Genomic DNA, 16,267 nt, shown 5'->3' with positions numbered 1-16,267 from the left:
ATCATATTTGATTTGACCTGATCTATTTGAAGACAATGCAAAATAGGGGACTTGGGTTGCTGAGAAACGGAAGAGGGTGCATGAAGCTGTGCAGCTGAGCAGAAGGCAGCATAGAGACAGCCACTTGAAATGTCTTGTGTACGGAGTAGTCTAAATAATTTTGCACCACAGAGTCTCTAAATCTGCTCACCTTTGACTTGCTGAAGTATGGGGCAAGCAGGACAACATCAGGACTAGTCCTGTACACTGATACTACAGTTTCTTTGCTGTCCTATGTAATGAGGGTGTGGAAGAGTAAGCACAAGCAAATAAAGGATCTAAGCTTGCTCTGTCTGAAGGAAGACTGACACTGGACCTCAGTCCTCCAGATCCCAGAACATTTCTGACTACGTTATTGCTGTTTCTCCCTGCCTGCCTTCCTACCATCCTACTCAGGTCATGCTTTTGCCCTTGGCCCAGCTTAGCCAGAGATAAAGGCAGCAGCGGTGGCACCTGAGGTTTAGGGAGGACACAAGCATACAAAGGTATCCAGTGTGCAGACAGAGTACCCTGTGCAAATAGGTGCTGCAAAGTTCTATCCCTAAGTCATGCTGATGTACCTGCTGGTGGTAGATGTTCCTCAGGCATAGAACATCCTCCATCACAGCTTGAAGTACTGCTTTGGGGGGAACAGGGGGCGGGCGGGTGTGGAGGACCGCATGGTCCTGAATGTGGTAACTGTGCCCCTGGGAGTCATTTTGGACTCACAGCTGTCCATAGAGTCAGGTTAATTCTGTGTCCAGGGCGGCTGTCTACCAGCTCCATCTGTTACGCAGGCTGGGACCCTACCTGCCTGCAGACTGTCTTGCCAGAGTGGTGCATGCTCTAGTTATCTCCTGCTCTACGTGGGGCTACCTTTGAAGGTGACCCAGAAACTACAATTAATCCAGAATTCAGCAGCTAGACTGGTGACTGGGAGTGGCCACCGAGACCATATAACACCAGTCCTGAAAGACCTACATTGGCTCCTAGTACGTTTCCGAGCACAATTCAAAGTGTTGGTGCTGACCTTTAAAGCCCTAAATGGCCTCGGGCCAGTATACCTGAAGGAGTGTCTCCACCTCCATCATTCAGCCCGGACGCTGAGGTTCAGCGCCGAGGGCCTTCTGACAGTTCCCTCACTGCGAGAAGTGAGGTTACAGGGAACCAGGCAGAGGGCCTTCTCGGTTGTGGCGCCCACCCTGTGGAACGCCCGCCCATCAGATGTCAAGGAAATAAACAACTATCTGACTTTTAGAAGACACCAGAAGGCAGCTTTGTTTAGGGAAGTTTTTAATGTTGATGTTTTGTTGCTTTTTTATTCTGTGGGAAGCTGCCTAGAGTGGCTGGGGAAACCCAGCCAAATGGGCAGGGTAATAATAATAATAGTTATAATAATTATAATAATTATAATAATTAGTGCTTAGAATGACTTAAGCATTCAGGTAGAAAGGTAGGGGAGTTTGTATGTTCCAAGGTCTCCAACTGGAATGCATAGTTATCAAGAATGCTCATCCATCAATTGAAGTAAACAAATGCAACTTAGAATTTTCTTGCCCCAGATACCCTTGTTTGATACACTACCTACATATAATGTAGAGATTACTTAGGTGTACTTAAAAGTAGCAGTGCTGCTGAATTCCTCTGATTAGTCTTGTATTGTGAGCAGCCTCCATTCTAAGAGTTATTTTTTGAAATTTCTGCCTTTTGTAGAACAAGATTAAAAGCCAGCTTTATGAACATTGTATAAGCCCAAATATTTTTGCATCCCTTGCAGTTCCTTACCTGCTTCCCACAGGTCCAGCCAACCATTTCACTCCCTTTTTTGGCTTTGGAAATGTTCTTTTGCTTCTCACATACTTGCTCCGTGTCCCCATGAATATTCCTACACCTTTAGTTACTTCCAACCTCTGCAGAATATTGTAAATTAAAAAAAATTAATAAAAAAACAAAATAAAAATCAGAATAAAAAAAAAACAAATCATCTACCATTAGTGGAGGTCACACCAGGTTGATGTCTAATTTAATTCCCCATCTCCCTCTCCTTGAAATGGACATTGACCTGTTGCATAGCCAAAATATTGCACCTCTACTGAACCCCATGTCAGGAAAGTTTTACACTGCTTGTGATTAACTTAACATGCTGCCAAGTATGTAGGGTCTAGGTGACTGTGACTTGTCGACTATTTCTGTTTCTCTGTATATTGTTTTCACTCCTGGGCACAAGAGAGTTTTTTGAAAAGGGAAAAAGAAACACTCTAATCTTCCTCTTTTGATGCAGGTCAAAGTGGTGATGGTAGAACTCATCTGAATGCAAAATACGGCTATTAAACTTCAGGTGTTGGCTTTGAGAAGTGAAGGACTATAGTACCGCAATCACGACAGAGTAGAAGACTTCATTTACATGGCAAGCAACAAACTTTTGCTCATTGTGTTTAAATTCCTTTTAACAGTTCCTGAGCCTCGCCACACATGCATCTTCCCCCACTAAACGTGAATTTGTGTATATTGTGCATCAAAGTGTGTATATAGTAGTGAAAGCTATGTATTTACAAAGCAAACTTATCTATAACAAGGCTGGCTTTTTACAATAAAAACTAAGACTCCAAGTGCTTTTCTTTCCACTGCAAGTATTGGGGTGGGAAGAAGGAAATCATACACTGGAGAGATGCAGGCTCAAACTTCTGTTTAGCCAAGAAACTCACTATAGGATTGCTTTATTCATTATGGGTTTCCTATGCAGAAGGCAGTCAAGTGACACTCGTTTTGTTGTGTATGGCAATCCTGCATATGTGTATTTTGTTACATGTACATAGCTGATTTTAGGAGGGTTTCTCCCTATTTATTCCAACATAGACCTCTGCTCCGCTTCCAGATTCCCTCAAAAATACAATTGCGAACAGTAGCCTCCAGATGGAGCTGCTCAAAGCCAAGCTATGTTTAGTTTTATTCTCCCTTTTATAACTTTGGTGTTGGGTTTCTGTGAAGGTTTCTCCCTTTCACATCTCATCACCAAGTGAAATGCGAACACATTCATATACTGTAACTTTATTATATTCACAACCTGCAAGGAAGAAATGCCTTCATCATTACAAGTTTAGACAACTTCAATCCTATCGTTTACCATTTATAAAATGCTCTTTCTTGTTCAGAAGTATATAATTTTCGTATAGTCCACTTTATACACGCATGCATCTATGGTCTTTTTAACTTCTAGTTGCCTAGGAAATGCACTCTTTTTTGTAGAGCTCTTGCGTTTCCCCTAGGGAAAGACTTTAAGTTGAGAGTGTGTTGCTCAGAAAGAGTATATGCCTTTCTGTATAATGTATAATGTCACAGCTTCAATCTTCAGCACATCTAGTAAAATAATAATATTGATAACCTGGGTGTAGGAGGGATGAGGAAGATATCTGTATGTTTAGGGGTACTCTCATTTTCCTTCTCATATTGAAATACTGCCCCTCAATGAGGCCAAACTTAGATTCACAAAATGTTTAGGGGTATGCGTACCCCCAGAAAAAAAACATTGTGTGACATATGAGTGACTGTGAAAGATGCCTTATCAGTTCTTAAAGGTATAATCTTGGTACTGTTAGCATTTGGAACTGAGCTGAAGGGAGCTTTCACAAATACATATTTGTCCATCCCCAACTAACCAGTCCAAAGCAGTTCAGATTTACAAGATCACTTACATAGTTTTTAGTTACAGATAGGTAGCCGTGTTGGTCTGCCATAGTCAAAACAAAATAAAAAATTTTTTTCTTCCAGTAGCACCTTAAAGACCAACTAAGTTAGTTCTTGGTATGAGCTTTCGTGTGCATGCACACTTCTTCAGGTATCTGAAGCACACGAAAGCTCATACCAAGAACTAACTTAGTTGGTCTTTAAGGTGCTACTGGAAGAAAAAAATTTTTTATAGTTTTTAGTAACATGCTTCAACCACCTTAAATGGTAAATACATATCACATGACCTTGACCAACCCATATATTGGCAGCAGTGCATCTGAATTTCACACAATATTGGGAACTCCATGTGGTCAGAAATCTTAAGTTAAAAGAACATTCAAAATACGTTGCTTTAGCTTTCCCTCCCCAGTTCCAGTCAAAGCACGGTACGAACATGGCTCACAGAAGATACTCTAGCACTGGTTTAGCGGATTAGACACCCATAGTATTGAAGCAGTTACAATGTGCAGGTGTGATTTGGTGAGGGGAAACTGGCTTCAGGTGAAGCATGTCCTCTCAGCCCAATTCTTTAAGTTAGAAGTGCGACAATTGCAGCAATCCAGACATTGCGCTCCAACTCCCATCTGACCCAGCCAGCGTGACCAATTGCCATTCTGGACAGGAGTTGTAGTTCATCATTTGGAAGGCCAAAGATTCCCCACTTCTGCACTAAGTGAATATCAGACACTGCCTTTTCAGTGCCTCCTGAAGACCCTGTTCTTTCAATAAACCTTGTAAGTTGAGATCTTTGCTTGCCTTTGTCTGTATTGGAATTGTTCTTGAGAAGTTTGATTACTTCTTGTGTGCTGCCTTGGGCTCATTTGGAAGGAAGGGTAGGATGCAAATGTAATGGCTAAATAACACATCCCATTCCTGGATGGCTTAGCATTCTGTTATGCTCCTGCCTCTCTTACACAACAGGGGCTGCCAGATACCTTTGTCTTTCTGCCTTCTGTGAGCTCTGCTTCAGCTAACTCGCCCACTTCCAGGCCACAATTGTAGCCGGAAGCTGTGTAACGAGAGCACAGAGTTAAATGAAAAGGAGACGGAGCTCCTGGTCGCCTATAGCTCAACTCTGCACAATATTACTCAGCAACCTCATCCATCAGGAAGGAAATGGAAGCCACCTGGAGCCCCACAGTAAATGAGGAGGAGGAGGAGGAGACCATTAACATGGGGTAAGAGGACCAGGACTGAGATTAATCCAGACAGCAGTGTCCCTGGGTCAAATAATACCCACTGATCATTCCAGACTTTGTTTACTTAAATATTTATAAAATACTATCCCGTATCAAAGATGATAGATTAGAACTGTGCTTTTGGAAGGGTTCTTTTTAAAATGAGTACTAGGGAAATTCATGTTTAGGAAAGAAGATACTTGTCGCGAGCCAGAAGGGTTGGATCATTAAAAGCAGAGCAAGCAGGAACAGACAAATGTAGCAGACCCCTTTATTTGTGAAGGTACTTAAGTCAATAATGTGTAATCTTGCCTGTTACTGGCAAATTGCCATCCAGACACTTTTCAGGCCTATTGATACTCTGCTGTAAGTAAAATGGTACTTTGCTGCCCATACTAACTGCTACCCATTAAACTCTGATCACATGGGCTTTGTTTGTCCTTTTGCATACAAACTTCTGAAATCTTCTGAAACTTAAAAGTGTGTGTTTCATAGCTCTGCTTTTTCCTCCCATGTGAGTGGGTGGGAAGCTGTTATTTCAGAACCCTTTAAACAACCAGTGTGAATTTCACCCTCATAAATTTTCATCTCCCTCTGTTAATAAAATAAGCATATATTTTTCTTAAAAACAATTTGGCTTTACTGCTTTGACCTTTCCACAAACCATGAAGGATTTATCGTTGACTCAAAACACATCTCCCCAACCCAGAAAGGAAGCTAACTTCTAAAATGCTGTTTTTGTAAGGCTAGGTTTGGAAATGTCAAGTGGGCAACCAAATAGCATGAATCATAGGAACCAGTTCAGCAGGCAGAGAGCAATGTGTGTGCAATTAACACTAAAAGAGGTAGAATTTCATTGTATACTGAACAAATCCTTTTATCAGCTGGCATCTGATCTTCAGTTTAGCTTAGTGTTATTAGGCTTTTATACGTCTGAGTTTAATTCTGCCCTTCCTGTTAAAACTCTGCTGTTCAAAGTATGAAACATATTTCATACAGCAGTGTGAAGAGCAGCTAGCAGAAGCATGAGCTCATGGCTGACAAGCAACCCTGCCCTCCTGAAGCTCATGTTTGGTGTAAGTCATGATAGGCTAGTTCTACCTTCTCTTGTCCAAATCGAAAGGGCTGCATGCATTTCCATCTTTACAGACTGACGGACTAGTTCAACAATTCCCTGTATGCTAAAGGTATAGCCCCTCTCCCCATCAAAGTCACACTTGTGAAACAGTGAAGTACTGTAATTGACCCAAACAACTCCTTTTCCTAAAATAAAAATTTGGTACAAAACTAAAAAAATAAATGACAATGGAGAGAAAATAATTATCCATAATGTAATCAGGTTCAAAGTTGTATGGAAAGTTCATCAATTGACCTTCATTCAACCCAGAATACTCAGCCACAGTTCTCTGTATGTGACCAGAGGATTTCTAGCATTCCCTTCTCCAGTGGTGTATATAATAAAGGTAAAACGTGGGTGGTGCTGTGGTGTAAACCACTGAGCCTCTTGGGCTTGTCGACGGGGTGAGCTCCTGTTGCTCTGCCCCAGCTCCTTCCAACCTAGCAGTTCAAAAGCATGCCAGTGCAAGTAGATAAATAAGTACTGTAGTGGGAAGGTAAACGGCGTTTCCGTGCACTTTGGCACTCGTTGCGCCAGAAGCGGCTTAGTCATGCTGGCCACATGATCCGGAAAGCTGTCTGTGAACAAACGCCAGCTCCCTCTGCCTGAAAGCAAGATGAGGGCTGACTCCCATAGTCGTCTTTGACTAGATTTAACCGTCCATTGGTCCTTTACCTTTTTTATAATAAAGGCATGTCACGAATCCTGGAAATCCAAGAATTTGTCTGATTCAGATCCTTTCTTTAGATCCTTTTTTGATTCTGTGTGTTCGCTTTTCCATCAGTGCTAGATTCCAAACCTCATGATACCAGCAATGGAAGAGACTGACTGCAGGAGATCTCCAGTTCTTGGTGTTCCCAAGTCATGGAGCAACAAAAAGAAAGGCTGCAAGATCTTTATAAATTACTGATTTAGGCTGCCCATAAAAGATGAGCAACAGTGCCATCTGTGGGTCAGAGAGTAGGAGTTGGCAGATCATTTCATCAATTTCTTGGGAGACATCCATCCAAAATGGAGACGTGGGGGACCACTGTTAGGATATAGTTCCGTTCCACCTTAAAAGGGTACAGGCATGACTGTTGTGTGTCACATGCCTGTTTACTTCCAGCACAGTTCTGCTAGGAACTTCTGTTTTGTATATTGCTTTTGTATAGCTGTTTTGCTGGACACGAAGGGAAGCAGACATGTTTTTAGCCTTTGTTCCTGCTGCTGAATAAAATGCTGTAAATATGCTTACACATGACTCTGTCCGCCACTTCCATTGTGAGAAGATTTATTCACTCTGCTTATAGAGCGTGCCGAGTCTCTAAACGTATCTGAGGCTCATGTCGCTGTTTGATGCTGTTCCAAGGGAGACCGGCGATCGCTCGGCTGCCGGCCTGCCTGATGCCCCCGTCTCCCCGGCAGTATCCCAACAACCACATGGGGGAAAATGGGTCCTACTCCTCACAGTCCCTCCAGCATCATAGTGAGAGCGTATTATTTTTTCTGTGGAGGGCGATGAGATTGATGTGATGGCAGTACTTCTTGATAAGGGTGGCTGTTCTTCAATGAATAAGAAAGCAACAGTAGATCTGTGCAGAAGAAAGACTGTAACCTGACAAACACACACAGCTGCTGTGTTGAAGCAACAATCCATAGGATCAAATATATGGAGCCCAAGTTGTCCTCCCGTGTAGAATCTGACATCTGGCCACTCCAGAGCAACCGTTGGTGCTACTTCATCTGCATCCCAGATCATGTGTGGTTCTGCTGATGAACTGCACAAAGAACTTTTCCAGCAGAAAGCTAATGGTGGCATATCCATATGGCATCCTGTTGGTTAACCCTGTAGCTAGCAGTCCCAGTGCAACTGTGTAGAGGGAATATATGGGCCTGAACTGGATACCTTTGCAAAAGAGTGGCCTGCTTTTGTTACTACAGCACAGATGAAACTGATTGTCCCTGAAGTAGCTAAAGTCAGTTGACAAGGATCAGGGTGCCAAGCTATGGGCTGAAAAATGAGCCGTTAAGAGACCGCAGGATAGGACTGCCATATGTCTGGATTTTCCCAGACATTACTGGTATTTCAAAGGCAGAATTGATGGCTGGGGGGAATTTCCAAAAGGCAGCACTTTGTCCTGGATCTTAGGCAAGTCAATCAAAAAATCACGACTGCTCAACAACTTTCGGTTTTTCCTTTATAAAGTTCAACACGTGGCTTGCTTCTCTTAGGAGAGCACGTTCCTGCTACCTCGAGATAATCTGCCCTGTGTCTGAAGGCTGCCACAAATAAATAACCATGTCAATGTGACATGACAAGAAATTTTCAAAAGGCTGGTTTTAAAAAGGCTGAATTACAAAGCCAATGATTCGCACAGGGTATTTATATCTGGATTCTGAACATGCTTACTGAGAATAAGTTCCATGGATTCCAAAAGAGCAAAGAGCCGTCTACCAGAAGCACACAGTGTCCCACTGGTTTGTGCAAAATACCTTCATGAAGCAGTGAAGTCTGAGGAAAAGAATTTAGAGTTTGTTGAGAGAGTGAGAGGTGGCAGTTGGGCAGTTAAGGAGACAGTTGAGGATAGGCGTTGCAGAAAGGAAAACCTGGTGAGCCAGGAATGTGGGGTTTTCCTCATAAATGAATTTAATGAGAAATAAATAATGGGTTTGTATAGCTGATGAATAGAAGGGATGCAAGTTACCTCTGCGAGAACAACTGGATGACCAGTTGATGGAAAAGACTAGTAGGCAACATCCTGTCCAGCTGTGGATATAAATTTCATCTGACTGCTAATTTCCTGGGCTTTGAGATCTTTGGTAGAGAAAACCAAAAAGAGAAGCCGAGACTTAGAATGTCTGTATAATACTGGGTTGTGGGAAACTTCGTTGTAAACTTACACTGCAGGGTCTGTTATTTTTCATGATGGAGAGATGGATATCAAATTTTGCATCCAAGATGGCAGAATTTTGCAGCATGTGTATATTGCACGTTTGTAAGCCTAGGAAACCTATTTAACCCGCATGTTAAATCCTGCAGAGAACTCTCCAAGGTCTCAGGCAGAGGAGGGATTTATTAGTCCTCCTGGCCTGAGACCCTTTTAACTGGGATGGCAGGGCTAGAACCGGAAACCTTCTCCCATGCAAAACATGAGCTCTTCCTCTACCACTGAGACCTTCCCCATATGTTAACCCTTCATCATCTGTTTTGTTGCTGTTGTCCAATTAGAAAGAGACAAGTCATAAGGTAGGTTACTGAACCCCTCGACCACAAACCCTCACAGCTAGAAATTCTAACCATCCATTCCTGTCTACACTGAGATTTATTTCTTACAGCTCACTGCCCGTTCTCTGTTGGCGCACTGTTTAGGGATTCCTGGCCTGGCAAGAAGCTTATTTGGCCAGCAACTTGGACAGAAATAGGGCACTGAACATTTCCTGCCAATCGGGAGCAATGAAGGAATCCTGAGTCCTACATGTCAGCCCAATGTCAAGTTCAGAATGTGTTAAAGAAAAGGGAAATTCAGTAGGCTTCTACAACAAGCAGAAGCTGTTGAAGCTGCAAGACTGTTAGCATTTTGCAAAAGCCCCAAAAGGAGTAGCTTGTTGTAAACCAGCTGGTTCCACAACATAACACTCATAGACAAGATGAACAAAATCTCTTCTGGTGGGCCTATAAAGTACTTAGGACTCAGCTATACAGCTGTAAATAAAATGTTTTAAATGTGTTGGAAAGTGTGACACTAGATGGCGATAGTGAGCTATGCCAAATTCAATGTATTTTTCAAAAAAATATATTCCTTAAAAAAGCATTTTCACAGCGTTTTTAATGTGTGTGCAGATTCCATCTTAGAATCTACTCTGTGTCAAAGTTTTCAGGTTTATAGTACTCAGGCAAACATATTCATTTCATAGTCTTTTTGCCCATACTCCTTGCCAGAATAGATACACTGTTTTGGATTGAAAGCTTGAACCTTTTAAGCCTCTAATCGCTCCTTAGGTGTGTAAATAAATGCAGAGGTTGGAGCAAGGTTAGTGGGGTTGTTGGGAATCTCCGAACAGACCCAAATAAAACCCGCTAATCAAGGAATAAAAATAGAGATGGTCAAGGTAGCAATCGGGGCATATTGCTCCAAGCGTATTTGCTGTTTCTCTCTCCCATTCCTGCCCACTTAGCACACAATGGCTAAGGTGATACACAAGGTGTACAAGAAGAAGGGTTGGGGGGAGTTAATATCATGCAATCAAAGGTCAGGCAGAGTAGAAATGAAGGGAGTTTGAGGAGGCAAGAGATAAAGGCAACAGCGAGTCCCCCTTTAGATGTGGGGGGAGATGGGACAAGAGAGTTTTGCTGATTAAGAAACCATAACAGTTTGTAACGATCTCCAGCTGCAGGAATGAAAGGGCTGCTCTGGGATTCATTAATATGAGGAAAGGCCTCCAGTCCTTTCACGGAAAGCACAGACAAATGTGGAGATCAATTAAAAACCGGGGAGAGGGCACAAGCAGAGGAGATTATTTTAACATCTGGCCTGTGTGAAATACATTCTTTGGAACAATGGCTGGCCCCATCTGACAGTACATGCTCATCGTCTAAGCCTTCTCCACGCCCTGGTTGCTATGTCAGAGGCCGAGTTCTTAGAGAGGTAGCAAACCTGTGTCGTACTGCTCAAAACTCTACACATGTAACTGAGTGCCTCCAATCTGCCAGTATTTTGTAAGAGGGGTTCAAGAGCATACCAGAAGTTTTGATTTGCACGATTAGAGTCGATTATGAAGGAACATTCCCTTCTCTGAATCCCCACCCCACCCCCCACAGTCTGATGTGGTACAGTCCAGACACAGGTTTTGCTGTCGCAGAAAGAGCCACTTGCTCCCATACAGGGGAGCTCATGTGTAAAGATCCATGTCAGTGGCCTTGCTCTCAATGCTATCTAGAGATATTTGGTGGGTTCTGATCTACCTATAGTTCCTGATCTACCTTTTCCTCACTCTTGGTCTGAGGGGACTGAATTTGAAGCCTAGTCTCAGCCATGAAGTTCACTAGGTAGTCCTGTTGCTCCAGAAGCGGTTTAGTCATGCTGGCCACATGACCCGGAAAGCTGTCTGTGGACAAACGCCGGCTCCCTCGGCCTGAAAGCGAGATGAGCACCACAACCCCATAGTTGCCTTTGACTGGACTTAACCATTCAGAGGTCATTTACCTTTTATTCTCAAATTAATCTACCTTAAAGATGTTGTGAGAATAAAATTGAATGGTCCCACATATGCTACCCAAGAACTCCTTTCAGGAACTGTAGGATACAGAAGTGTTGACTGAATTTCTGATGTCAGCCTAGATGGTGTGGTTCAAGCTTATGAAAGTTCCGGATTGTCTCCATGCCTGTAAGGTTTGCATGCATACAATTCAACAAAAGCCCCCCAAGATTTGAAAGGTAGGGCTCAATAAGAGCTCAGAGGAGCCTTAACAAGAAAGAGGAAGGTCTCAGCACTTTGAAAAGGGCCACATAATTCTTCGGGAACTCCCTTGTTGTCACTTGTACATTCAAGATGCCAAGTGAGTTCATCTGAAGACTTCCTGGAGCCTTGTAGCTGGGTTCAGAACCTCTGCCTGCAGGAATCCTGGCAGATCTCAAGATAGCCCCAAGAAGGGAATGTTAATGCAACTTTGACTGAAATATTTCAAAGGGGAGTTGGCTAAAGAAACATGTCTCCGCTAGGTTGCCTGGGTTTATCGTTTGCATCTCTCATATCTCCGGCCAGAGAGGAAGTTTCCTCTATTTTCTTCACAAACACATATAGCGGTGCCCAGTCTTCATCCAATTACAAGGCCCCTCACAGACTAAGGTTTATGAGTTGGATCCAGAATCACCCTTCAGTTTGCAGGAGGGACTGACTTCTAGCAGAGGAAGGGGGAGATTATTTTTATTTTACTGATTCCCCTTTCTCCTTGGGCTGCTTCCCATGTTGTTCAAGAAGGTTCCTCCAACTCTCTGGAGGAACTTTGCAGGGACCTGCAGAAGGAAGGAGCAATAGGCAAAAATCACCTCCTGTCTCTCCCTCTTTCCTCCATGAGGAAAACCCCATGGGCAGTTATCTAGGTATGGAATGGGGGGAGTTTTTCTGAAGCCTGGGAAAGAAAAGCAATGAATCCAATTGTCTCCCGCTGCTGATGGAAAGCTCTGTGATCCACCAGAGACTTCCATAAGCGCTAAGGGGGGGGGGGGGGAGTGATGTTTGCCAAGTCCCTCCTTCTGCAGCCTCTTGCAGACCCAAAAAATCTGCTGCAGGGGGTGGTGAGATTCTTTGGAGCAGAATGGAAAGTGGTCATAATGGTATGTTTAAACTAAGCCTAAGATACATGAAGCCTGAAAGATGTAAGCCTGAAGTGGTACCTCAGGTTAAGTACTTAATTCGTTCCAGAGGTCCGTACTTAACCTGAAACTGTTCTTAACCTGAAGCACCACTTTAGCTAATGGGGCCTCTTGCTGCCGCCGCGCCGGCGGAGCACGATTTCTGTTCTCATCCTGAAGCAAAGTTCTTAACCTGATGACTATTTCTGGGTTAGCGGAGTCTGTAACTTGAAGCGTATGTAACCTGAAGCATATGTAACCCGAGGTACTACTGTAATAGAACCAACACATCCTTGTGGTTATAACTAAATTGTAACTACTTTCAAGACAAGATAGGGAGATGAAGTTTGGCATGTTTTACTTATATATAGGTACACTGCTGATGGGATTGGTAGGTGGGAGATATAGAATGCCTGAATTTCTAAAGCAGGAAGTGGAAGAAGAATCCACGTTCTTCCTCTTCAAAAGAAGAACACTGCTGGATCAGAGCCAAAACCCCATCTCGACTAGCATCCTTTTCTCACAGGGGCCAATCAGATGTCTATGGGAAGTTTGCAAGCAGGACCTGAATGCAACTGTGCTCTCCCCTGCTATGTTTTCCAGCAACTGGTGTTCAGAAGCATAGTACTTTGAAGGTGGATTATAACCATCATTACTGCTTTAGAAGGAAATGGTAAATATTTAGCAGCCATGCTGTGTGTTGTTTTAAACCAATACAATGGACGCTCGGTTTGCGAACATGATCCGTGCGGGATGCACATTCGCAACCTGCAGCATTCGCAACCCACATCTGCACACGCACGGGTTGCTATTTGGTGCTTCTGTGCATGCGCAAAGCATGATTTAGTGCTTCTGAGCATGCACGACCACCGAAACCCGTTCTGGTACTTCCAGGTTTCGGTGGTCCGTAACCCGAAAAAACGCAACCTGAAGCTTCTGTAACCTGAGGTATGACTGTATATGATTTTTATATTGCATACGTGTATTGATGGCTGATGTGTTTTGCTTTGTGTTTGTTGTCTGTGCTCCTTTGGAAGAAGTGTGCTCCATAAGTATACCAAATCAAAAAGTAGATTGTGGTTAGTAGCTGTCAATAGCCTTCTCCTCCATAAATCCCTTCTCATCCTGCATCTTAATAGAACCCATAGCAGAGGTTCCTCCAACGAGCTCAAAGTCCAAGGAGGTGCTTTTGTCTGCACCAGACCATATGAGATATTAAAGGTCAAGAAGACCACTACTGTGAACTTTAAAGAATCAGTGATTATTATTTTTAATGACCAGAGATCAGAGACAGTATCTGCTCTGCATGTGGGCCGTCTCAGGTTCAATCTTCAGCATCTCATGATAGAGGTTAAAGAGATCCTGCCTGAAAACCTAGAGAGCTGCTGCCAGCCAGTGTAGGCAATACTGACCAATGGTCTGACTCAGCTTCCTGTGTTCCACTGCATTCCATTGTCTGCCAGGTCTTGTTGAAAGCAGTTGTATTTTGTGCCTGTTGCAGTTCCTTTTGAAAAGCAGCTCTGCTTCCACTAATCCCATCTAGAGGTCACCAAGGAATGTATCATGTTGGGCCATGCAGTGCACTCTGGTTAACAAATGCCACTTGGGTATCCAGGAGCCCAAGTTTAGAAGCACTCGCCAATATTCTTGCTTCACATATTCCAAGGTTGATCCCAGGCTAAGCTCTGATGATCCGCAGGACTCAAATTAAAACCTGGGTGGAGTCCCTTTCAGCTGCAAAGAAATAAACCGCTTGGTGTACTTTTCAAAACTTGATCTTCTCAGTCTTTGGTCTTGGCTCTGGGTTTCAGTAGTTGTTGCTCCCTGAGCATTAAATAATACCAGGGCTTTATTAAAAGCATATTTGCCAAGGTTTTACAGCAATTGGACACACATGCCTCCCCCACGTGGGAGCTCAGCCTTGATGAATATGGTTTCAATAAATGAGCAGCATTTCATTTACAAGCTATTACTGTGTTGTTAAATTTAAGATGAAAAAGAAACAAAGAATACCTCATTTGGAACGGTCATTCCACACGAAGCGATTACCTTGATAGAAATAGGAAGGTCGAGGCAGAGCAAGAAAGAGCAGTTGCAATGGAGAAGTGCACTTCTCAAACAAATCATTTTTGGTTTCACTGAACATCATTTTGACCCACACGGGAACCAGCGTAAGAAGCTGCAGAGTTGGAAGATCAATGTTTGTTAGCCAGGCCCTCCCCTCAAAGTGTTTATAAGGTAGAGCAGGGGAGACTCAAGGCTCTCCAGTATTGGATTTAAAATTAAATTCAAAAGGGATGCCAGCTATACTAAAAAGTGCATGACTATTTGCACAGTAGCAGAAGATGTTGAAGGCTAGACCTCTTCACTCTCAATTTCTGCTGTCTCTCCCTCCCATACATGCACAATCACTCAGCTCAGCAATTCCCCCATTCAAAACTATGGAATGTTCCAAGGCACAGGAAGCAAGATGGTGCAGCTGGTTACTGGTTCCTAGAAAATGAACTGCAACTCTTCATCTTATTGATCAGTCAGCCTTGACTACAATAGCAGTCTTTTTTGGCTGACTGTCCCACGGCTACATATGGATTTGTACTCAGAGAATGGGTTTGCAGGGATGGGAAACCTGTAGTCCTACAGCAGTTGCTAGACTGCAGCTTCCATCGTTCCTGGTATTAGCCATGATGACTGGGGCTGATGAGATTTGGAGTCCAACAACACCTGGAAGGCCACAGGTCCTCCAGCCCTGTGATATACAAGTACGGTCTCTTCCCCTCCACACCCAGTCATCATGCCCCTTTGTGACCTCATAGGTGGTCTGCTGTCAGGAATGAGCTAGCTCCTAGTGGAACTTTACAGCCAGCTGCAGAACAGAGAGGGTTAGATCTGACGCAGACTGAACAGCGGCCAGTGCCCAGTGCGACTTCCTCAGACACTGGAATGCCGGTTGCCAAGGGAACGACTGAGAGCAGGCTGGAATACAGCCAAAGCTCTCAGAAAGCTCCAACAGGTGTGAACAGACACCAAGACAGTTTTCAGAACAGAGAGAGGCTAGAGCTGATCCAATAAGTCCAAAGAGTCAACGAATGGGAGGGCTGCTAGACAGGAAGCAAAACAAGAGACATAAGGGGCGACGGTTCAATATATTCTGTAGGAACCGGAAGCAGTCTTCAGAAGGGTCATCTTGAATGATAATGTCAGTGGCTTTGTTAGGGCTGCCCAAAGCTATCTGTTTGTTTTTGCAATAAATCCTCCTTTTTAATTACCTATGCTTACCGTGTTATCAAGCTGGGAACCTGGACTCCTGACATCTGCAGCCAAAGGTAATAGCTGGAGAGGCATCAGCACAGCTTTCAGGTTTCATCTGTTCATGAATATCCACCAGTTTCCTTTCAGACATCACAGTGATGCATATGCATACACCATTCACAGTGACCACATTTGAAACCCACCCCCCACAAGCATATGCCAGCCAATATCCATGAAGAATGCCAACATACATATTCACTGATAATTCACTCTCCATTCATAAACATTTGGGCCTCGGCTTCAACCCACAAATACCCACCAGCTGATGTCGACCAGCTTCAGCCATTTTACATCCACAAATATCAGCCTGCTTCAGCCTTGTTGCATTCACTGATTTTCAAATACAAATTCCACCTACCAACATCCAGCATCTTCCATCTTCCACTAGGTCCATCTCTAGATATCATCCAGCTTCTGACCATGGATATCAGCTGCATTCAGGCCGCAATCCCACAACCAGATGGTAGCCTCCATTCATCTGCGAATGGGCCTCCTACAGATGGAAGACTGGGCAATGCAGGATATCACAGCTGTTGCCCACTCTACATTGTTAGGGAAGAGGAAAAGGCCCTTTTATATCCACT

General features: G+C 43.6%; 1 protein-coding gene and 2 long non-coding RNA genes across 9 annotated transcripts in view; 2 read left to right on the top strand and 1 right to left on the bottom strand.

The window, feature by feature from the left end:
* Positions 1-2,627, top strand: part of SLC4A1AP (solute carrier family 4 member 1 adaptor protein) — a gene marked incomplete at its 5' end in the record, with an annotated part of 26,159 nt that extends 23,532 nt beyond the window's left edge. For all 3 annotated transcript variants that reach the window (XM_079969236.1, XM_079969237.1, XM_079969235.1), the window contains one exon: positions 2,300-2,627. In XM_079969236.1, the coding sequence (XP_079825362.1) occupies positions 2,300-2,349 (50 nt within the window). In that variant the 3' untranslated portion in view covers positions 2,350-2,627. The remainder of the gene's footprint in view (positions 1-2,299) is intronic.
* Positions 1-4,487, top strand: part of LOC307212277 — a 267,552-nt gene extending 263,065 nt beyond the window's left edge. The window contains exon 2 of the long non-coding RNA XR_013836931.1: positions 4,398-4,487. This is a non-coding gene — a long non-coding RNA (uncharacterized lncRNA). The remainder of the gene's footprint in view (positions 1-4,397) is intronic.
* Positions 1-16,267, bottom strand: part of LOC307212242 — a 23,942-nt gene extending 7,675 nt beyond the window's left edge. Inside the window, exons 1-4 of one of the 5 annotated variants that reach the window (XR_013836878.1) lie at positions 16,042-16,238; positions 15,651-15,704; positions 14,424-14,553; positions 1,804-1,928 (exon numbers count right to left, since the gene is read on the bottom strand). This is a non-coding gene — a long non-coding RNA (uncharacterized lncRNA). Of the gene's footprint in view, positions 1-16; positions 895-1,803; positions 1,929-13,614; positions 14,199-14,423; positions 14,554-15,650; positions 15,705-16,041 lie in introns of those variants that run through there. The other 4 variants (XR_013836876.1, XR_013836877.1, XR_013836880.1 and 1 more) reach the window with 4 other exon arrangements.

This window comes from Podarcis cretensis (genome assembly GCF_951804945.1).
Source record: "Podarcis cretensis genome assembly, chromosome: 3".
Lineage (NCBI taxonomy): Eukaryota > Metazoa > Chordata > Lepidosauria > Squamata > Lacertidae > Podarcis > Podarcis cretensis.
This window is presented reverse-complemented; position numbering and strand designations above follow the sequence as displayed.